Here is a 23,923-nt window from a genome sequence, read left to right as displayed (position 1 = left end):
CATGGTGGGTCACCTTTGATACATATTGTTATATGTTCGTCATCACTGCTGTAGACTATTAAAAGGTCTAGTATACATTTCAAATAGGCTCTATAAAGTCCTATTTATATTTCTTCCAAAATGTATATTAAATTGGGCATCCATACAAGCAGTTTGAAAAGGTCAAGTATATACTACAATTCAAACAGAACTAAACTGAACACCAGTGAGATGAAATACTCCATGACAAAGCAAGGAAAATGACTCTTCCATGTTTTGATACTTACTGGAACATTTAACCGAATATCCAGGTCTTCAGCTAATTTTTCAGTTAGGGCTGAGTAACCTGAACTCAATAAGGTGTGGTCACCAGCAAACTGCGCAAAAAATTCATTATGATCCCAAGACCGTGCAGAAACCTGTTTGGCGAGACAATTTCTTCATTCAGTTGCAATTCAAGTTAACTCTTTTTAACATATTTTCTTTTCCCATGTACATAAACGAATCTCCCCATTCTCCTATCTGTCCTTTATGTGAAAGGGCTAATTGTGCCACGTTGCAGCCATACCATCCCTTCTTGCAAGCCTAGCACTTAGCACATTTAACACTGCAAGCCAATTACCTTCTTCCAGCTTTATCTGAGAATGAATTTTTTTTAAAAAAACCCTTTCAACGATTAGTACTGTTCTTTAAAGCATTTTTATCCTCTTTCACCCACAGAGGCTCCCAAAGTAACTTATATATATAGCCAACGAAGGGCAGTTTGAAAATAAGAGGGTGAGAGAGAAGCCCTTCCAGTAAGCAAGCTTGACAATGAAAGGAAAAACATGCATAAAGAGAAGAAAAACATCCCAGCACTCAGCCACCAATAGTCATTCCTCTGTAATGGGTGTCAAACTCAATTTCATTGAGGGTCACGTCAGGGTTGTGTTTGCCCTCGGGGAATTGGGGCGGGCGTGGCCAGCTCGATGTCACTTGTGTTGGGGGCACCTGTGGTGGCCAAGTGTTAAGGCAGGATTTCCCTCAGACCCTCCCTCCTCTCATTATAATCTCCCTCCCTCCCTTCCTTCCCTTCTTTTTCCTTTCTTCTTCCTTCCCCTTTCCTTATTGCTCCTTCCTTGCTCTCTTCCCATCTTTCTTTTTCTTTGTCTTTCCTCTTTCCTTTTCTCCTTTCAGTCCCTTCTTGCATGCTTGAATGAAAAAGGGGGAAACATTTCTCCTTTTGTTTTATTTTTAGTTTGTTTTGCTAGCCCTCTGCCAGCAAAAATGGAGCTCGGGGGCGGCACCCATTTTCAACCACAACGGCCTCCTGCAGCCCTCTGCCAGTAAAAATGGAGCCCAGCTCCTGCAGGAGGCCTTTGCAGCTGAAAACAGGACCCGAGAGAGTTGCACGCGGTCCTCCCAAGCTCCGTTTTTGCTGGCAGAGGCACCGCAGGCCGGTCCTTTGCTGTTTCCAGGGTGGTCCCATGGGCCAGATCTAACCCGGATCCATCCCCTGGGCCTTGAATTTGACACCCCTGCTCTATAAGGATCAGCTGAAGTTCAAGGAGAACAGGACAGTTTGATGTGGTTTTTTGGCAGGGCAGATACAATGACCTGACCTATCATATCATCTCCCTTTCTTTGCAAGGGGTGAAATTTTCACTTGCCAGAATTTTGCAGTCATATAAAATAGATTTTACTGCTTACTAAGCTCTGGGAGGCTAGTCCGTTAACTTTCCCCATCCAAACATTTCATAATTTTCTTTCAGGATGTACAGTTAGAATCAGTTGGGTAGCAGTTTAATTAAAACCCTGAAACTTTTATAATTTGGAGCCAGAATATATGGAGCTGGATACATTGTTACGACAATTGGCCATACATATTTTAAGCACATTGTTCTGTCATTATAAGAAAAGTATTTTCACTCACTTCATGGAGGTTACTGCCACAGGCATATTCCAAATTGCTAACATGGAACTGCAGCACTTTTTCCTCTAGTTCATTGAACTGGATACCAGATTCCTGAATAAAAACTTTATAGATTTCTTGAATTTTATCTGCAAATGTTTTAACAATTCAATAGTTAGTAAAAAGTATTCATTTATCTCAGTGTCCGGTCATTTCAGCAACGTATTTAAATAAAGTCCATACACACATACATATTCTCTCTACAATTAAAATGTAAGTAATTTGAACACTTAAACTGCAGACGTTTCAAAAAGAGTTAAACTCACTAACCTGATATTTATACCAGAATTTTTAAAAAAACTCTCTGGTCTTATCTAGTGAGCACTTTATGGTAGCATTTTACATGCAGATGGACAAGTCACCAAAAGAGATAACTACCTCCTACCAATACACATTCATGTGTTAATCTGGTCAATATAAAGCCCTAGTGAACCTAATAAATGCAGAACCTTGCTTATTTTCAAGTTCAAGATACTTGTTACAATTTTCCCAGGTCCCGCATAAAAGTGCAATTCTGCACTTACAAATGTTGTATATCTTCCTATCAATACAATAATTCAATGAAACCTCTTAACAACTGGACGGGTTGAGTTTCAGCTGTTCATACATGCAAATGATGAATAAAATAAGTTTGAAGAAGAGACCATTTTAATTTTTTCCTCAATGACCAACATATGACCAAGCTTGTATTCTAGGTATTAAAAATATTTTTCCCCTTAGTACATTGTATAAACTTGGCAAACTGTCCTTATTCAATAAACCATGTACATCTAGCTAGCATTCAAACTGGTCCAATTCATGAGTTCCAAGTGACTGCGCAAACATATAAATTAGACAAGTTAATACGTAAACAAATACCGTGTTTCTCACATAAGGCCGGGCCTTATTTTTTTTTGACCCCCGAAAAACCGGCTAGGACGTCTTTTCGGGGGTGACTTAATTTCCCCCCCCCTTGCATCCTCGGGTGGGCGGGCGGCGACAGCTTGGATGTTCGGGAGACCTTCCGCCACCGTTAATTTCCCTTCTCCCTTGCTGCCGTAGCGTTACAGCAACGCCGCGTTGTTTGGCGCAGCCACGTGCAGCCAGTCAGGGCTCCTCCCTGCAACCGGAGCCCTGAGGAGGACTTGGCTTCAGGCGCTCCTGTGGCCGCCTTCCCTTTGCCTTCGATGGTAAAGTGAATTATTTTAAAAATCTCCGCTCGTCCTATCAGGGCTGTGCGAGCTGAGCAGAGCCGGGAAAGCAAGCCGGGGGTGTTTCCTGGTTCTGCCCAGCCCGTACGGCTCTGCCGCGGCCCTGGCGGGATGAGCGGAGGTTTTTAAAATAATTCACTTTACCTTCTAAGGCAAAGGGAAGCGGCAACAGGAGCGCCTAAGCAATATACCAACAACAAAAGGCAAATCCTCAAGGTGGGCTGGAGGGAGGTGGCTACATGCCCCCGGGCTGCTTCAATGCAAGGTCCTGACTTGCAGCATCCTGCCGTTGCCGCCGCGTCCTCCCTCTCCGACTGCAAAACTCGTGTGCTTCGCCAAACGCTCCGGCGGCGAGCTCTTTCATACATAGAGAGAGAGGGAAAGACGCCGGCGTGCTCCGAGAGGCTGGCTCTTTTCTCTAGCCGAGGCTGACAGGAAGTGCCTCCAGGGCCGTGGCAGGCAAGCCGCGGGTGTTTCCTGGTTCTGCCCAGCGCACGCGGCTCTGCCACGGCCCTGGCGGGACATGGCGGAGGGCCCGGCGGGGAGGCACTCGTTGCCTTGATGACATTTCGGGTGCCTCCGCCGCCTCCTCGCCCATTGCAGGTGGCGGTGGCGGCGGCAAGCGGCGGCGCTTCGCTGAGGGAAAAAGAAGACAGCGCAGCCACCTTGCTTGCTTTCCCGCCTGCCCGCCCCAGACGGCCTCAGGAGCGGCAGCAGTGGCAGCAGGCGCGCACACTCCTGCCGGCGAAGGGAGGAGAGGCGAGGAAAGAGAAGGGAGTGCGGCAGCAGCGGCTGTCACAGTATCGTCTCATAGCGGGGCAAGGCTGGCAAGCTGAGGTGGCCGCACCAGAGATCGTCACTGCCGACCCCGTCGTGAGGATAAAGGAGCGGGATAGAGATTCAGTCAGAATCGGCTAGAGAAAAGGGGTCGGCAGTGACGATCTCTGGTGCGGCCACCTCAGCTTGCCAGCCTTGCCCGCTATGAGCGATACTGTGACAGCCGCTGCTGCCGCACTCCCTTCTCTTTCCTCGCCTCCTCCCTTCGCCGGCAGGAGTGTGCGCGCCTGCTGCCACTGCCGCCGCTCCTGAGGCCATCTGGGGCGGGCAGGTGGGAAAGCAAGCAAGGTGGCTGCACTGTCTTCTTTTTCCCTCAGCGGCGCCGCCGCTGCCACCGCCACCTGCAATGGCGAGGAGGCGGCGAAGGCACCCGAAATGTCACCAAGGCAACGAGTGCCTCCCCGCCGGGCCTCCGCTCATCCCGCCAGGGCCGTGGCAGAGCGCGCGCTGGGCAGAACCAGGAAACACCCGCGGCTTGCCTGCCACGGCCCTGGAGGCACTTCCTGTCAGCCTCGGCTAGAGAAAAGAGCCAGCCTCTCGGAGCACGCGGCGTCTTTCCTCTCTCTCTATGTATGAAAGAGCTCGCCTCGCTCGGAGCGTTGGCGAAGCACACGAGTTTTGCAGTCGGAGAGGGAGGACGCGGCGGCAACGGCAGGATGCTGCAAGTCAGGACCTTGCATTGAAGCAGCCCGGGGGCACGAGCCACCTCCCTCCAGCCCACCTTGAGGATTTGCCTTTTGTTGTTGGTATACTTGGCTTCAGGCGCTCCTGTGGCCGCCTTCCCTTTGCCTTAGAAGGTAAAGTGAATTATTTTAAAAACCTCCGCTCATCCCGCCAGGGCCGCGGCAGAGCCGTACGGGCTGGGCAGAACCAGGAAACACCCCCGGCTTGCTTTCCCGGCTCTGCTCAGCTCGCACGGCCCTGATAGGATGAGCGGAGGTTTTTAAAATAATTCACTTTACCATCGAAAGCAAAGGGAAGGCAGCCACAGGAGCGCCTGAAGCCAAGTCTCTCCTCAGGGCTCCGGTTGCAGGGAGGAGCCCTGACTGGCTGCACCTGGCTGCGCCAAATGCCGCGGTGTTGCTGTAACGCTACGGCAGCAAGGGAGAAGGGAAATTAACGGTGGTGGAAGGTCTCCCGATATGAAGTGCTCCACCAACGCAGGCAGCACCATATCCGGGCATGCAACAAAGTACTTCCTAACGGCAAGCCCCCCCCCCCGCCATTCCCCCCCCCATTTCGCATGTTTAATATGGGCCTTAATTTGGGGGGAGGGGCTTAATTTGATTTTATGCCAATAAATCATGCTGGGGCTTCCTATTGGTGGAGGCCGTATTGTTGGAGAAACACGGTATATACTTCTATGGATGCAATATTCTGCTGCCATTGTTGCACCTTTTTTTTACACTTTCCTGATTCTTTCTTACCTCCAAGAGGAATGTCGTGATGTTGACTTTTATCTTTTCTCCAATTTGACACAACATCAAGGATAGAATTGAAATGAAAATCCATGCGCTTATCTATTGCAGGATCAGTTATTCTTCCACCTTCCTGGATCAAATCACACTTCTCTCCAATTTTGTGCATTTTAATGCCCAACTTTAGAAAAAGAAATTTTAAAGGTGGAACATGTGAGTAATTCAAACTTCATTTTCATTCATAGTAATACACAACAATCCCAACCAACAGCCTTTGCAACAAAATATCGGTATTTTAAAGACAAGTAACCAGATTGGTATCAAAACAGGCAGCAAACAAAAATTAAGGAAACTTTTGAAATCTTTTCTATTCTCTGAATCAATCATTTAATTTATCATAAAATATTTGTTAGCCTAGTTCCATGTGTCATGAAGGATAGGCATTCTAAATGACAAGGATTATTCATTGAAAATGAATAGTCTGTTGTTTACTGCAAGAGTGGCATAATCCATTATAAATTTAAATCCATGATGCTGGAAGAAACTTTGGATGCAGAGGAGCCACCGTAGCACAGTGATTAGAATGCAGTATTGCAGGCTAATTCTGCCGACTGCCAGGAGTTCGATCCTTACCGTCTCAAGGTTGACTCAGTCTTTCATCCTTCCAAGGTCGGTTAAAATGAGGACTCAGATTGTTGGGGGCAATATGCTGGCTCTGTAAACTGCTTAGAGGCGCTGTAAAGCACTATAAATCAGTATATACGTGCTATTGGTATCTGTAGCTTAATAGCAAATGCTAAAATTTTAAAATATGATTTATTTGCTCTTAAGAATTGCATTTGCCTCCTCAAATCCTATTCCCCCATTTGTCCTTCAGACAAATCCTTGCTCTTTTCCAAGTGATAAAACTAAAGAAACATTTCTCAAATTTCACAATAAACCTACAATTAGAATGCCTTCAGACCAAATCCTTCAGTGGAACACAAAAGTCCTTGCAAAATGTATCCAAAATAGAGATGTACATTTACAGGATCAATATATACTAAGCTTGTTATCTGCAATGTGTCATCTTCAAAAGTGCAACCCACTTGCTCACACATTAGTGCTATAGGATTATTGATACAGCCGTTCACAATCTGAGCTCCTTTCCCCACAATGATCCCCTTGAAAGTCTTATCATCCCAGACTCGTCCGCCAATTCTATCCTTTGCTTCCAGCACAAGGACCTGTAATATACAAACGAGGTAATGGAAGTGGTAAGAAACACTTTACTCCCGATTTTTTTTAACAGTTAGTATAACATCCCAGAGTCAACAAGAGGATAAAAGAGTATTATCTAATTATGTGGGTTCTTTAGCAAGCTTTTGATATAATTACAAAAAGTGAGGTGAGACCTAAATAGGTGAGCCGTGGTGGTGAATGAAGTATTGCAGGCTAATTCTGCCAACAGCCAGGAGTTTGATTCTGACAGGCTCCAGGTTTGACTCAATTTTCCATCCTTTCAAGGTAGGTAAAATGAGGAGCCAGATTGTTGGGGGCAAAATGCTGACTCTGTAAACCGCTGTAAACTCTGTAAAGCACTGTGAAACGGTATATAAGTCTAAGGGCTATTGATTTTGCTAAATGTGGGCTCTTGAAGTGTTAAGCACAGACATGCTCATATGAAGTTTTTCTTTAAAAAGGAAAGTGTAAGAAGACAGTTGAATCTATCATATCTTAATGCTGGCTAAACTCTACATTACACAATGAAACCACACCATAATAACTTCAAAGTCATCTTATTCTTTAATCTCTCCAACTAGATACTAACTCTGTTCCAAACTGTTCAATGGAATAATTCACTGGAATACTTTCTGGATTGTAAAGGTTCATGTTCAAGTGATTGGAATGTAATAAAATTATGCCAGAAGACAGCAGTATTACAGTATCTTGATTTATATGAACAGGTCTTACTTTAATTCCAAAATTTTGAAGTTGTCTTGCAGCTGCTAATCCTGCTGGACCAGCTCCAACCACAATTACAGATTTCTGCAATGAAGGAAAGATGGAACTATTACAAATACCATTTCTCTAAAGCTAGTCAAATAGACCGTACAAGACTTTGTACCAGTTGCATAAAATATAGAGATAATATTCCCATTGAAGCAATCTATTGCCAACTAGAGAAGTAATACAGGTAGTCCTCAACTTGTAACAGTTCATTTTGTTTGGGCTCAATTGTGGTTGTTAAGTCAAGGATTTCCTGAACTAAGAACATCCCAGAAATATAGTTTTTACCAAATATCTTTGTTGGGATGTTTCTGTACTTTCAGAATATTCTGAAATATAACCAATTTAATGATTAAATTTTAAAAGACCTACATTGTGGTAGTCTTTGGGAAGCAGGGCTTGGTCTGGATTAACTGACAAAACTCCTGTATTAATCAGACCTTTCCTGGTCATAAAATGAAGAATTCTTTCTGTCTCCCGAACACAGCGAATGCGTACAAGTCCTCGAACAATTATGTGATGAGTACATTTCTGCGGCGTTAGAGGTTCCTGTAGATTGAGGGAAGAAAACCAAACCCAAAAAGAGAAAAAGAGTCATGAAGCAGATCCAAAGCAAACCATGCAGCAAATTGTCTTGCAACCAAAGAATACTGGCTTATAATTATTTATACTTCTGAAAAATAATGACAAATAATCTTATGACACACTCAACAGTTTTACTGCATAATAATGACATCACCAACTAGATGGGACCAATGTTTCCTGACTTTTGGAGCAGAAAGGATGACCGAAAAAGCAGAAGGGGAAATTAGCCTGAATCTGAATGTTTTCAAGAAATGAAATCAATTCCTTAAGATTGTGAATGACTTAAAGCACTTTTTTTTCTCTCTCTTACAATCCCCGTTTCTCTTCCCTGGGAAACCAAATTTTGGTTCAACCGATTCTAGAGATACATTGAAAACTTCCTTGCAGTTTGTAAAGCCATGGGTTGCATATCTATAAAACAGACCAACTATAGACCTGTTATCTTCCAAAGTTGTGATAAAGCAGGGGTCCCCAAATGTGGCAACTTTAAGACTTGTGGACTTCAACTCCCAGAATTCTGAGGAATTGAAGTCCGCAAGTCTTAAAGTTGCCACGTTTGAAAATCTCTGTTATAAAGCATTACTTGAAGTTGTAGGAATCATAGCTCCCACACATGTGGAGGACATCGGGTGGAGGAAGGTCGTGGTGTAGCTTTCATGTGAAGAAATTATCCAAGTATGTAAAGTGAGATTATCAGAATTAAATGAGTGGAAAACACATCCTTCAGAAAACAGTACTTTGCATTCCTCCATTTCCTTTTCTAAATATATATCCACCATATAAACCTCATGAATAAATTAATAAAGTAACAAGTGAAAAACTTTTAGATAAAAAGCCCTAGGTTTAGTGAACAAAGCACAAAGGTAGGAGAATTAGCTTGGACTTCTTTGCAAGAAGTTTTAGAGCCCAGGAACAATCGCTAAGAAGATGATGGCATGACAGAAAAGTTTCACAGTCCCACAAAGTTATCAAAACATTAAACTGGTGTTACTTGATAAATCTTTTGAGAATGTGTAAAACGTACTTTGCAGTTTGTGTACCACAAAGCCAGAATGAGATTTCGCAACGCTAAATACATGGTGGGGTCCCGGGAATATTCTGGAAACTCATAGAGTTCATCTAATTCCATGACGTCTGGCCTCACACACAAGGCTTTACCACACTCATTGGGCTGATAGAAAGGCTGGAAGTATTTGTTCATCCCTGAAACACAAGAAAGACTCAATAGAACAGCAATGAGTTTTCATTCAGTAAAGGTAGAGTGTAACATTTCTGCAGTGCCACTTCTGAAACCAATAAAGGCTGTGAACTGGCAAAGCCAAGCCAGTTCACAACTATAGACACAAAAAAACCAAAATCAACTGCAATGGAAAACACACAATGGCAGTATTGACTGATCATTGGGAAAATAAATCTGCTTGAATCTACAACTGATAATGCCTACTCTCAGTCATAATTCAATTCTAAATGCAGAGTATTTAAAAGAAATCCTGACTTACCAGCTATGGAAGGTGGAGTCTTTAAGTTGTCCATTTTCATCGGACTGGATTCACTAACCAATCGGTGAGTACTAGTACAAGAGGGACTCATACCCACACAGTCTGGGTAGTATGCAGACAGTAGTGGAGCAGCCACGCTGTCCTTCAACAGGGGAGGGAGGATAAGCATGGAATACCACCAGTGATCTGAAACTTCAGCAACTCTCTAAAAAGAAGCATTAGAGCAGAAGTCGAGAAGAAAAATCTTAGCAACAACTCAAGCTTCTTCCCCATCCCCAATATTGTTTCTCAATCCTGATGGACCTTTACATTAGAAGATAAATTGGACATATGTATGTTTGTGTATATAATTACATATGTATGTATGTATGTATTCATCAATGTGTGAAATTAGGCATTTTATAGAATGCCTTGGAAATTTATAGAATGCCAAAAGTGGGATGTCAAAGTAAGATATGTTTATTATCTCATACATTTCCTGGGCATTCTATGCAAAAGTGGCAAAATTTAAAATACTCCCACTAAAATCCCATTCTAGCCTTCCTTGTTGCAACAAATAGGTCAATACTCATCATTTTTTTCTTGTTTGTCTTTTCAGTAAGAAAGTCCTGTACTTTACTTTGCATTTCTTCTTTCATTTTAATATACATCTTTTCAATATAGGATTAGAGTTAGGAATACTCTAACCCTAGCCCTTTTCATGATTCTCTTTTCACACTCTGCCTAAATATTTCTTGCCATTCTGCATAATGCCTAGGTATTATAAACAATGCCTAGGGAAAGTATTTGGCATATTAAAATAATGCAGACATTTCCTACTTTGCTTGTCATATGTCATATGTTCTATAGTTTTCCTAGGCGTTTTATACAATGCCAACTTTTTACACGTAGCCAGTAACAAACCAACATACATACATACATCTGCCAATTCTATCAGTGCAAGGAAAGGTCTCTAAATAGGTCTTAAGGTGTACAGATTACTCATTTAAGATGGTTAGAACTAGTTGAGCTAGTTAGCGTATAACAGATCATCATCAATATGAAAGGTTCAAGATTTTGTTGGGAAGGTAGACGTGCTCTACTTTCATTTTTCTAAAACAGAAATAACATGCAGACATAGAATAAGAATACTAACCACATCACTTTAATTCAATGGCTCCGCATTCTCAAAAAGTGATCAGTTCTAAAATACAGGCAGCGCTCGACTTACAACAGTTCATTTAATGACCATTCAAAGGTACAACAGCATTGAAAAATGTGACTTGTGGCCGTTTTGCACACTTAGAACCACTGCAGCATCCCCATGGTCATGTGATCAAATTTCAGATGCTTGGCAATTGATTCATACTTATGATGGTTGCAATGTCCTGGGGTCATGTGACTCCCCCTCTTAGCCATCTTCTGGCAAGCAAAGTGAATGGGGAAGCCAGGTTCACTTAACAACCGTGTTACTAACTTATCAGCTGCAGTGATAACAACTGCAGTTGATAAGTTAGTAACAACTAACTTAACATGGCCAACTTATCTGTGGCAAGAAAAGTTGTAAAATGGGGACTTCCGGTTTGAAGGGCTTCGGCGACAGACAGAAATCCGCGATCATGCGCGGTTTCTGTTTGGGCTCACTGCTGGAGTGCCCCGAGCCAGCTGGTTTCGGGGCTAAGCCACCCCATAGAGGTGGTGAAGAGGGGGGAGACCGCCAGCAGGATTGAGGAGAGCTGCATCTCTCCTCCTCAGCTGGCCATTACTCCCTTTCCCGAAGGCAGTTGCAGCGGTGGTAAGAAATGGGCACCTCAAAGAAGAACTCGACCGGAAAAGAATGTGCAGGAGGAAGATAAGAAGTGAAAGTTTTGGCTGACTGGGTTAAATTGTAAAAGCAACAACTGTTACCCTGGAATTTAAACTTACAAAAAATAACATCGCTCCCAAAGAAGAGTCAGAAGCAGCGAAGGAAAGTGAAAAGGGAAAGGTTTGGCTTTTTTTTCTTCTCTCTCCTTCCCTATACTGACAACTAAGAGACTTAAATAAGAAATTGGAAAAATCCGCTTTGACATCAATAGGCAATTAAGCTGAAAATAAAACAAAATGCCAAAGGGATAATAAAGATTTCTGGACATTAAAATTTTTCTTTTTCATAAGCAGGAAGGAGAGAAAAAGAATAAGGGCAGGATCTGGAAGAGGGAGGAGACTGCCTGGAATTAAAAAGAATCTACAGTAAAACTTCAACAAGACTTCTAAAAGATACATTTTAACTGAAACTTTGCAACTAAATAGTAACCCCAGGAAGAGAAAGTGAAAAAAAGAGCAAAAAAGAAACAGCTTGCGTGTATTTGGATTATTTGGTGATCTTTGGATTCTTGGTTATTATATTTGAATGACTAAAATCAATTGGGTGGTTGTTTAAAAATTTATACAATGGCACCACTTCTGGATGAATTGAAAATGGAACTTAAAAAGTACAAAGAAGATGCACAAGAAGGGAAGGGTTCTTTTGGCTTCGTTTTTCAATTCTTAGAAATGGAGATTTGGAACTATGAGAAACAACAAGAAACGACTGCAAAACAAGAAGACTGGGACAAAGAAGAAGCCATCTTTAATGAACAAGCAATTTTATGTGGGGAAGAAAAAGAAAAGGGGGGAAAGAGAATGGAGAATTTAAGACTTAAAAAAACAACCAAAGAAAAGAAAAATAATTCGAAAAATAAGTATAATACTGGAAAGCAACAGAAAAGGGGAATACAGAAGAGAGAAATAGAGATAGAGAGACAAAGGGGTAAAAAGGGGAGAGAGAAGAAGAGGGGGAAGAAGGAAAGGAAAAGAAGTTGCAAAGGACCGGAGCAAGATATAGAGAAACAGGACCTATTTAGAGATAATGGGTGAAAATCTAACTGAAAAAGGGATTCTATAAAGGTACATAAGATTGTATTGTTATATTAGTAATAGAAATAACTTTAGAAAATTGGAAACAACGTATGATTAAAATGAGGGATAAAATAGTTAGTGTAATTTAGTGAAATGTTTGTGAATAAAATAAGTGAAATAAAATAAATGAGGAAATTGAATTAGGAAGGAACGGGAACATTTTAATTAGTTAATGTTTTATAAAATATAAGTGAAGGGGGGGAAAATAACTATGGAAAGCTTACAATTGTTCCCATAGAAGTATGATATTTAATTGAAAAGTAATGTTAAAGATGTTAAGACTTTAATGAATATTAATATTAATGATAGAATTGAATTGGAATGGAATGTTGTTTTAATTATATACATTTATAATTTTTTCTTTTTTTTAAGAATACAGTGTGTATTTTAAGAATGTACCAAGCAGAATCCGAATGGAAGTTATGTATTATATTGAATGTTACAACTTTAGGGAAAAGATATAAAGGTGCCATACTCCAATCAGTAACTACGGGAGAAATTTTTTTTAATGAGAAAAGATAATAGATAATTGAAACAGGACAGACAAAAACTATAAATACAATTATTTGAATTGAGATGAGATAATTAAAATAAAATTGAGAAAATTAAAAGAGGGGAGAAGCTATGCAGAAAATGTAAAATAGTAATAAGATATGGAATAGAATATAAAAATGAGCATGAACCTGAATTTGTGTCTGTATGAAGAAATGTAACCCGGGATTACGCTACTTTCAAAAAAGATGTTTTATTTGTATTTTTTTTTCTCTTTGTGAAAACTCAAATAAAATTTACAAAAAAAAAAAGTTGTAAAATGGGGCAGAACTCATTTAACAACAGAGGTTTTAGGTTCAACTGTGGTTGTAAGTTGAGGACTACCTGTAAAATTTTCTGAGCACATCATGGCCAAGCCTGCAGCTTTTATTAATCCATTAATTTTAATATCACAGGCACTGCTTACCAGATCCTCAGGCATGGCGCACTGGTCGGAGCCTTCCACCTGGAATAAATAGAAGGAGTTTGAGTCTTTCCAGCTGGAACAAAATGCCCCCTATGAGCAGCTTTTTAAAAATAATATTCTGTGACTGAAGCAAAGGTATTGCTGATGTCCAATATCACACAACATTGCACCTGACACTCAAAGCTAAGGTGTGCCCTTTTTTTTTCTAAGACACGTGAAGCATTTTCTTCTGAAGGGCAGCATTTTTAAAGAGAAACACTTGCCTTTGACAAGCAAGAAACAGATCAACAATTATGCTCAAAAACAACTGCTGTGCCACAGATGGTCCCTGGAACAAGTGCCAACATAATGTCTTACCACGGCCTTAATAGCGGGGTGATCGTTAAAATCTCACAAGACTTTGGCATCCCAACATTTACAAGATTTCCAAAAGGAACATTAAAATATCTCGGTTTTTCCTTTTGTAAAATTAAAGTAATTTCTTATTTAAGCTGTGAATCTCCTCTAAAATACACATTAGTTGCCTGTAAGTAACACACCATTTATCCCCCAGAGACCCTCAAGAGATATTTGATGCTACAGAAAAGAATTGGAAATTAATACTTTAGTGCAAACTACAGGAGCTGCTCCTGTGAAATAACTGGTATGAATGGGTAGCGAGTATGAAGAGATGCAACAATGCAACTGTTTATGGAGCCACTAAGTATCAGATCCATGTATAGTACATTTCCTGGAATTGGGTATGTCTAGTTTGATGAAAAGAAGGACTAGGGGTGACATGATAGCAGTCTTCCAATATCTCAGGGGCTGCCACAAAGAAGAGGGAGTCAAGCTATTCTCCAAAGCACCTGAGGGCAGGACAAGGAGCAAAGGATCGGAACTAATCAAAGAGAGAAGAACCTAGAACTAAGGAGAAATTTCCTGACAGTTAGAACAATTAATCAATGGAACAACTTGCCTCCAGAAGTTGTGAATTCTCCAACACTGGAAGCTTTTAAGAAGAGACTGGGCAGCCATTTGTCTGAAGTGGTGTAGGGCTTCCTGCCTAAGCAGGGGGTTGGACTAGAAGACCTCCAAGGTCCCTTCCAACTCTGTTATTCTATTCTATTCTATTCTATTCTATTCTATTCTATTGCCATCCACATACATGCAAGCTCACAGAAGCACTGTATAGCTGAGGTAGAAGTAGAAACAACCAAGCCTATTCCAATGCAAATGGGTGTTGAAGGTACCTTAGCAGAATTGTTCAGTTTCATGCCACAGCGATATGCTTTGGCTATTTGTGAGGTAAGTTGAATTTCCTTTGTCAATTGACGCCACTTCCCACACTCCGCCTTTGTGCACTGAACCTATGGGGTTAATAAGTGACATTTTAAGAATTATAAATGCAGGCAATGAAATTGGTTCAGAAAGTTCAAATGAACTTGAGTTATATTTAGCCACTTTATTTCAGAAACATTGCTGGAAACTACTTGAAGCTTCAATGAGAAAACAACACAAAGCAGGCACAAAATATCCAGGAGCAGACCTTCTGCTTTCCATGAAGACGTCTTGGAGTCAGGTCCTGAGTAAGGGCTGAGAAAATTCCCTGCTGGAAACCTTAATAGCTTGTATTAATTATCACCTTTCTTCTGAGAGCTCAAGGAAATGTGGGGATCTTCTTAAATTAATTTTTGCAGAATGTTATTTTATTCAATGGCAAAATTCTAAGACACTCTAGGATTACTTACAGTGACACCAAATAAATGTATGCGGACAGTGTCTATCCAATTCTTATTACATGTTCTAATTAATTGAATGGGTTACCTATTCTGGTTTTTTACTATAGGAACTCAAAATCCTTACCCAGTAAGGAAGCTGTTGATCAGCCATAAAAGCTTTTGGACTGGGTTCACTTTTTCCATTACTAGTCCAGATCCTTTTCCACGCGGTATATTTTTCATAACCATCTTTATGACTAACAAAAGTAGAAAAAGAAAGTGATGAGTATAAGATTTCTATAGCTTATCGAAATGGTCAATATTAAGGGGAAAAGGCAGCCATTAAAATAATAGGACCATAGTCAGTAGGGTTTTCCTGTATGTAGACAGGAAAAAAGTAAAGTCTCCACATAGATTTCTGGTGAAATCACAGAAAGATCTATTTAATTTTCTTGGTAGTAATACAAAAGCACTTTGCTATTGTTGCTTTCTGGCACTTTGTTCTAGACTATAACTGGGAGTCTCCCAGCCAAATATTAACCAGACTTGCCCCTGCTTAGCTTGCAAGCCCAAACAAGGCAACTCAGGTATATCCACTTGCAAAACTAAGCAGACATTCTAACAAGTACTTCATGGCAATGCTATGTTGGTTAATCCAGGGGTGACCTTGAATTACATCCCCTGCAATCATGGACATCTAAATCTACACAATGATTCCACTATCACACGGGTGTCAAACTCGCCATGTCACATTGCCATCACATGACATTTCATGACGTTTTTCCCCTTTGTGGAGATGGGGTGGGCGTGGCCTGCGCATGACGTGCACGGCCGCCAATTTGACACCCCTATACTATTAGATTTGTTTCTTCAAACTAAATCTTGGGTTTTATCCAACTTCAACTATCAGCCAGAACTGGGCTTCCTAGCATAGGGGTGTCAAACTCTTGGCATCATGTTGTCATCATGTGACGTATCACGACTTATTTCCCCTTCACTAAATCAAGGGTGGGTGTGGCTAGCACGTAATGCATCCAGCCTAGGGGCCATGAATTTCACACCCTGTTTTAGAAGATCAGATTCTTTGCCTCCTCTGTAACCAACATCCATATGACCCTATCTGCTGGGAAGTATAAACTGAAGCACCATGGAAAAAATCTATTATAGAACTCTTACTTTTTTATTTTATTCTAGATGTTGCTTTCACAAACAGCCAGGCTTTAAAGCAGATGCTTATCTCCAAATGCTTCCAATTCAAGGAGATACCTGAATACTTTATGGTCCCTCACAAGTTCTAGTTGCAAGTATTCATTATGTAGGGAAAGGTTGCAAATGAAATTAAGCTCTATTCAAGTCACCTGTGAGTGAGTTGGGAGCAAGTGCTCCTTTTCCTTCCCATGTGCATTCAACACATTCTTAGCAACAGAGAGACAAAAAAGACCAAATTCTAAAATATGTTTTGCCTTTAGACATAGTTTTGAAAGAGAATATCTATTAATATCTTAGTATTATTGCACCTTCTAATACAAGATGCTCAGGTTGTCCAGGGCACCCTGAAACAGTGGCTGCAAAACAGCCAAAATTTCTGGTAAATAGCAGATTGCCTACTCTCCTAAGAATTTAACATTCCCACATGATAAAAGATACTAACATTCTTGCATTAAATTCATAAACTGTTAGGATGGGGATTGATACGTTCCCAAAGTATTTATAGCTCTCTTGAGATTTTAGGCATTTTCTTTTTTAATGGGGGTGGGCAGAATCTGGACCTAAATATATTACCAACCTGGTTCTAGAAAGAAGCAAAATACCTGGTTCAAAATCATTAAAATGTTTTGATTGATTGATAACTAAGAGTTGTACAGTACTACAAATATAACAGTTACATTTAATCTCTTTATTAAAAATCCAATCCAAATGGGAAAAGCACAGAACTATGGATAATCAACAATTCCAAAAGTTGCTTCCACTAAAACTCAGTGTGGTTCACTTCCAGGGAGATTATGGTGTAAGTCTTATCAATTTTTCTTGTTTGAAATTGCTAATGACTATAAGATTTTGCTACTGAATGAAGTCGTTTCAGAGTATAAACTCTTAAATAAGATTACCTTCTGTAGTAATGATCAAAGCATTCATTACAGAAATGTTCCCCGCAGGATAGATGATACCACCTTGATGTATAGCCATTTTTAGCACACCTAAAACAGAAAATATTTTAAAACTCTGTTTACCAAAATGATATGCTTTGCTCTACAGCAGGGGCCCCCAAACTTGGCAACTTTAAGACTAGTGGATAGCATAGCTGGCTACAGAATTCTGGGAGTTGAAGTGCACAAGTCTTAAACTTGCCAAGTTTGGAGACCTCTGCTCTACAATTTCAGTTTGCTTCTGACATTAACCATCAATGAAGCACTTCTTCTTATTCATACTTGAAATAAAAGTCATGAACAGGAGCTGTATAACACCCACGTATGACAGATTTGAAACCATTTCATTTACAGGAAGTCCTTGACTTATGGCCTGGAAGGATACCCATTTATCATCCATTACACAATGATTTGAAGAACTCATCTACATTTTGTCAAATATAGAAGCAGAGCTGTGTTTTTTCAAATCACTGTGTAATGGATGACAAATGAAAGATTGCTTTGAAATTTGGACTGCATGTTATTTGCTTGGCTCCCCCTTTTTCCCATGGTTAAACAAAAATGAATTAACTATTAATAATTTAATTATATAACTTGACATGAATACATAAACAAGATTAATTTTAGTGAAATGAGTTCTGGGCAACAGCAGTATAATAACCTACATGTTACAGTCTAGTTTTAGTATACAGGGCAGGTAAACTTTATTTTTCTCCTTTTTGCTTTCCTTGGCGTATAATAATAAAATGAATAGAAAAATAAAATGAAAATTCCTGAATTAAAAATAAGGAAAAATTATTGTTGTCATTATTATTTAAATTTATAGCCTGCTCAGCTCCCAGAGACTTTACAATTGTTAAACCATTTAGAAGCAAAGACCAACTCCTAACTAAGATCATTAAAATCTTACGAACAAAACTTTTTGATATCTTGGCAAAACACCACAAGATTTCAACACTGGAGTTTATAAGATGGCAGCGTTAGCCTTACCAGATAGATGAGACAGGAGACACAACCAGAAAGCCTATTCTATTTCAGTATAAAGCTACATTAACAGAATCTTCCAAATCTGAAAGTACAATTCTCCTGCCATCTCATTTACAGCTTTAGAAACGAGGGAAATTCCCTTCTGAGCCTCTTGCCCTACCCACTATCCATGCTGTCTCTTATCTGCCTGTTTTCCCCAAGTAGCATCTCTTTGCCCTGGTCTACCAAGGCCTTCCCCACATCTCATTACAGGCAACAATCAAATTGCAAATCCCCGTATTGAGAATATCCAAAACTAGTCCAACCTCCAAAAACCCAGGGAAAACAAGAGAGGTCAATCTTACATTGGCTTTACTCAGCAAAGTCAAAACTCAATTTTATCATGCTGAAGATATATATCTTCCTGAAAGATATGAGGACTGGGAGGGGGCAGAGGGTGTAGAAGAAGAAAGAGAATCACCCATGGGTCTTCAGGCTACTTGAAAGACCATGTCATCCCATTGGGATTGACCCGCCCCACTTATGCTGGTAGAGGAGGCATGCTGTAGGCCAGTGGTGGGATTCAGCCAGTTCGCACCACTTCAGGAGAACCGGTTATTAACTTTTCTGAGCAGTTTGGGGAACTGGTTGTTGGATGAAATCATTAGGGCAGAGAACCGGTTGTTAAATTATTTGAATCCCACCACTCCTGTAGGCCCCATCGGCCAGGGTATTCTGGCGGGCAGGATCCAGCACCAGGGCCTCCTCTGCTATTGCACCTGCCCTCTGGAACATCTTGCTCCCTGGAGTGAAGTTAGCTCCAATCCTCCTGATTGGCCAAAAAAAAAAACCTGGCTCTGGGAGTTGGCTCAGAGCTCCAATGGAGAGTCTTCACATTATCCTCTTCTCACCCTACTCTCCATCTTTGTAGTTAGGGCTCAATAATTGGGATCTTTATAGTATTTCACTTATATCATTTAGGTTTTGCTTATATTTAAAAATAAAGTAAGCCTCCCAAGGTTACCCCACGGGAAGATGGACGGCCAATGAATTTGACAAATAAAAATGAATAATAAATAAATAAACCCAAACCTTTCGGCAGCGCTAGCAAAGCAGACCGGGCAAGTTGCAGTACACCCTGCTTTTTCACATTTCCGGTATTTCTTCTCCAATATTTCTTCATCCTCCTCGGCTACCTCTGCTGCCTTTCTCCTCACCTAATGCATCACAGAGAACTTTGTGACTAAACAGGTTTGTCTGTTTACCACCACAGAAGAGATTTTTTTGGAAAAAACAAACAAACTGTCAAGACTTGGTAATATTGTGTATACAGTAGATCTTCCTTTGAGTAAAGCAGTAATAAACAGCAGCCTAATAATCCAAATATCGTAATTGTTCTCAGAGGGGAAAAAGCAGTATTCCAGGCGTCACAAAGGTCAAAAGGCAACCGGACTTCCGTGTTTTTTTTCCTTGAAAAAATGTTTCACCTCTCATCTCATCTATCCCTTGTCTACAATAGAGTTCCCCAATCTTTCCAAGTTGGCGGTCCAAAGTGGGGGGAGGTGGGAAATAGGGGACGGTTTTGTGGGGGGGCAGGCACATGCATGCAAGTGGGGCCACGAGTGCCCACGAATGAGGCTTTGTGCACACATATGTGCAAACTGGCCCGCCTACTCATTCGACCCGGTGGCCAATAGGCAGCGGCCCAGGAGTGGGCTGCAACTCAGTAGGTTGGGGATCCCTGGTCTACAACACAGTCCTTTCAGCAGAAGGGTATACACCCATTGGCACTCTGATTCAGGTGACCCTGAGGCTGTAGGTAAATCCCCAAGTGGCCCCAATGATTCTCAGAGACCTAACAAGTCTAATGACCAGATGACTGCAAACAATATGAATCCTTCTATTCTCCACCATTCAGTCAGAACTGAAGAAGGTTCTTGGATGAGAAGCTAAATGTTTTCAAAGGCAAAAAAAAGGAAAGTCCAGTTGCCTTTTGAAAAGCATCTTTGGGATAACCGTGACATGGATGATTGAGAATCTCCATAGACACTATTCCAGATAGGAAACAGCCCAGTCTGCAACCAAATTATTATTTATTTTAATGGGAGGGGGGGTGAGGCTAGATATCTTTTAATGCTGTAAACTCCTTCAATATTCCAGTTGAAAAGAAGCTGAATTTTTAAATGCATCACAATAGGGGCAACTAAGATTCAAATGCTTAGATTCCAATGCACAGATACTCTTTGAAGAAATAACCTTAATAGGAGTCTCTGCTCAAACATTTGAGCCACCGCAGAATCCAATATTTTCTCTTTCCACTACGTATTCAAAATGGATATATATACGTAAAGTATATGTCAGAGTTTGCAGCAATACAACCAGCACACAAGTTAATAATTCAGCAAGATTTATTTATTGAAGAAACTTGTTATATGCAATAATATAAAGCATGATATATGCATACAATACTGATGCAGCTCTTGCAACATGGTAGCAAGTTCAAGGACAAGAAGCAGAAGCAATCATAACTATCAGAACTCAGAATTCACAGGTCTATATTTATACATACCAGTTACCCTAAGCCATACTCAGCCTCCAAGCTGTCTGACATGGCTTACAACAGGTGCTGTTTCTTAGTCACCAAACAGTTCCCATTGGCTGACTTGTTATGGCTATCCCAGCTCATTTCTTATATGCTGACAATACACACACAGAGAGAGAGTGTACGTGTGTGTGTATATATATATATATATATATATATATATATATATATATATATATATATATATATATATATATATATATATATATATATATAAGTATATATACATATGCATATAGCATGTATATGTGTATGTTATGTATGTGTATGGGTAGAAATATCCTTCTTTTGGAGAGCAGGCAACAGAATTTCATTTTTAATGTTTCTCAGTGTGCTCGCAGTAAAAAAAAAACGACAATAAAGGTTGCTTTATCTTATTGTATCTAATGCAAGAGTGGAGATGAAATAATTTCTCTTGCCCTCTCCATTCATAATTGTTGCCTGGCCTCCTGCCTCTATTTATTTGGCAGATAATGGTCAGCAGCAAAGGGTTGTTTTGCACACACATTGCTGTCCATGCAACATACAACCATACAAACTCAGTGTTTTGAATCGAATACAAGCTTCACTCTTCCAACAGCTGAATAGCAATAGAGCAGTAGACAAGAAGAACACAGACAAATACAGGGGAGGAAAGATGCATCGGAAATGCAAATGTGTGCTCACTATAAAGAAGATTTAAGTGATTGCCATTTCCATTTCATTTATATATTTAGAAGGACATACAGTACCTGTCTCCCTGAACTTCTCAATGGAAGATTATCAGGTGCTTGATCTAAAGCAGTGACCTTTTTCTTCGTTCGGACTCTGCCAGCTGACATGGTACTGGAGGGTTTAAAAAAGAGAAAGAGGAACATTAAGCAGTCTTCTTAAAGGAGAGTTTGAAGTCCCCTGCTATGCTCCCTAGATAAGAGAAAAGGCCATTATTTGGTCTTACTTATAGGTACCATTCCATCAACTGATCCATCTGTCAGCTGAACTGGGAAGAAGGAAACTTGCAAGAATTTCTTTTTAGGAGCACAGTATAAAGAACAAAAAGTAATCATAACAAAGCTCTTCATTCCCATCCCTCAACATACGTAACATCCATGGATTGCCCTAGACCCTGAAGAAAATCTCTGTTGGTCTTGGCAAGAAAAGAGAAGAATGGTTCTTGAAGAAAATGAAAGAAGTTCCTTTATGGTCAACATAAGGTTGCATCCAGTAAAACGCCATCTAAAAGTTGTTGGGAAAATACATATATTTAAAAGGTTCCTCTGCTGAATTTGTTTTCATCTGCCCAAAACCTGCAATTCCCAGGAGATCCTACTAGTAGCTCCCTATTTTTGTAAACCAAAAGGGAACAGAAGCCCACAGACCTCGCTCCTCTGCTGGGATGGTGTTTCGGATCTTGTTCTTACTAAAATTCAACCAGCCCTTGCTTTATTAGTTTGGAATGTATTAAAGGCAGAATAATTTAAGAAGGCCTCAGAATTATGAAGATTGCCATCTGTTTATATTTTCTGACTGCTGTTCTAGCTTTTACTGTATTGTGTTGTGGCTTTTATGTTACTTTGTGAATGTTTATTTTAGACCTAGATTTACTGAAACGTGATTATTGTAACTTGCCAGATGTTTGTCAATTGCAGTTAAACAGAAATCAATCAAGAAAATACTTCAGCCCAAGCAATAGCAAGAAGACAACCTGGCATGACAACTTTTCATCCATCAGGATATTCTGAGATACACCCTAGACAGATAAAATAATCCTCAGAAAGTGAGTGTAACTTAACAGATACTCCGAGCACAGGCTGGGTTTATTAAAAACAGATCCTGCCAGACAAACCTTGTTGCCTTCTTTGATAAAAGTGACTAAATTACCAGATCAAGGAAATGCTTTGGATAGAGTTTACTGGGGCTTCAGTAAGGCATTTGACAACAGTAGATTTAGATTTAGTAGATCACAGCCTACACCTTGGTAAAATAGAACAATGTGAGATGGACTATCACTTAAGCACAAGGCAGCAGCCTGCTGCAGCTGCCAAAAAAGCCAATGCTGTTCTAGATTGCATCAACAGAAGGGTAGCATCAAGATCACTAGAAATGATACCAGTCTATATTGCACTAGTGAAGCCACACTTGGAAAACTGCATCCAATTCTGGTCACCACTACACAAAAAATATGTTGAGACCGTAGAAAGAGTACAGAGAAGAACAATAAAAAATAAGGGATCTGGATCATGAACGGTTAAGGAAAGTAGGTAACGAGGGAAAGAATTAGGAGTGGCAGCTGTCTTCCAGTACTTGAGGGGCTGTCACAGAGAGGAGGGGGTTAACTTATTCTTCAAAGCACTTGAGAGCAGGACAAGAAGCAATGTGCAAAAGCTCATTAAATAGTGATCCAACCTGGAACTATTATAAGAAGAAATTTCCAGAGAGTGAGAACAATTAATCAAGGGGACATTTTGCTTCCTGGAGTTCTGGGTGCTTGGAGGTTTTTAAGGAAAGATTTTGGTTTTTGTCCAGGATGAAATTGACATTCAGCTGAAGTTTTTTTTTTTTTTTTTTTTTAAGAGAACTGAAAAATCAATATACCATAGAAGATTGTCAGGAACATTTACTGTTCATCAACTCCACAATTCCTTATGGACTATACAAGTAGTCCTCAAACTTATGGCCATAATTGAGTCTGCAATGGTCATAAGCATGAAAAACATGTCACTTTTTTCTATGCCATTGTAACTTCAAATGGTCACTAAATGAACTGTTGTAAATAAGAAGACGGGTTGCAATTGCATGAGAAAGAAGAAAAATTATGGTTCCCGTAAGTTTCATAATAGAAAGGGCAGTTTTCTTTTCACCTAGGAATCCAAGAACCCAATTTTCAGAGGTTCAGTCAAGTCAATCTGCAATAATACAACAAAAAAGAAAGAAATCATTGTAAAGACAAAGGAAAGTGGCATAAACCGCACTGAGCTCCTTTCTCACTCCTCCCAATTTCCTCTTTTCGGCAAGAAGTAGAAATATCAAGTCCATTTCCGATCATAATTTTAAAAAAGCTTTATTTATATTCATTCATGCCCACCTGCCTAGAAGGGAAGCACTTCTTTGAATCCCCCCAATTCAACACTTCACTGTCTCCAAGGAGACAAAAACCCGGCCTGGAAATCTTACCCTCCTCTGGTCTTCTCCTAATCCTGATGA

The 23,923-nt window shown here is 40.3% G+C and overlaps 1 protein-coding gene across 4 annotated transcripts in view; it reads right to left on the bottom strand.

The window, feature by feature from the left end:
• KDM1B (lysine demethylase 1B) overlaps positions 1 to 23,923 on the bottom strand; it is a 35,803-nt gene that overhangs the window by 11,348 nt on the left and 532 nt on the right. The window contains exons 2-16 of one of the 4 annotated variants that reach the window (XM_026669992.2): positions 23,581 to 23,625; positions 21,472 to 21,565; positions 19,231 to 19,355; positions 17,134 to 17,223; positions 15,171 to 15,282; positions 14,558 to 14,674; positions 13,326 to 13,364; positions 9,449 to 9,653; positions 8,974 to 9,152; positions 7,737 to 7,913; positions 7,329 to 7,403; positions 6,464 to 6,601; positions 5,385 to 5,556; positions 1,892 to 2,019; positions 267 to 398 (exon numbers count right to left, since the gene is read on the bottom strand). In XM_026669992.2, coding sequence (XP_026525777.1) covers positions 267 to 398; positions 1,892 to 2,019; positions 5,385 to 5,556; positions 6,464 to 6,601; positions 7,329 to 7,403; positions 7,737 to 7,913; positions 8,974 to 9,152; positions 9,449 to 9,653; positions 13,326 to 13,364; positions 14,558 to 14,674; positions 15,171 to 15,282; positions 17,134 to 17,223; positions 19,231 to 19,355; positions 21,472 to 21,561 — 1,779 coding nt within the window. In that variant the 5' untranslated portion in view covers positions 21,562 to 21,565; positions 23,581 to 23,625. Of the gene's footprint in view, positions 1 to 266; positions 399 to 1,891; positions 2,020 to 5,384; positions 5,557 to 6,403; positions 6,602 to 7,328; positions 7,404 to 7,736; positions 7,914 to 8,973; positions 9,153 to 9,448; positions 9,654 to 13,325; positions 13,365 to 14,557; positions 14,675 to 15,170; positions 15,283 to 17,133; positions 17,224 to 19,230; positions 19,356 to 21,471; positions 21,566 to 23,580; positions 23,626 to 23,923 lie in introns of all 4 variants that reach the window. The other 3 variants (XM_087961379.1, XM_087961378.1, XM_026669991.2) reach the window with 3 other exon arrangements.

Source organism: Notechis scutatus, chromosome 3, assembly GCF_049901735.1.
Source record: "Notechis scutatus isolate UNSWTSFEM ecotype Mainland chromosome 3, rNotScu1.2, whole genome shotgun sequence".
Classification (NCBI taxonomy): domain Eukaryota; kingdom Metazoa; phylum Chordata; class Lepidosauria; order Squamata; family Elapidae; genus Notechis; species Notechis scutatus.
This window is presented reverse-complemented; position numbering and strand designations above follow the sequence as displayed.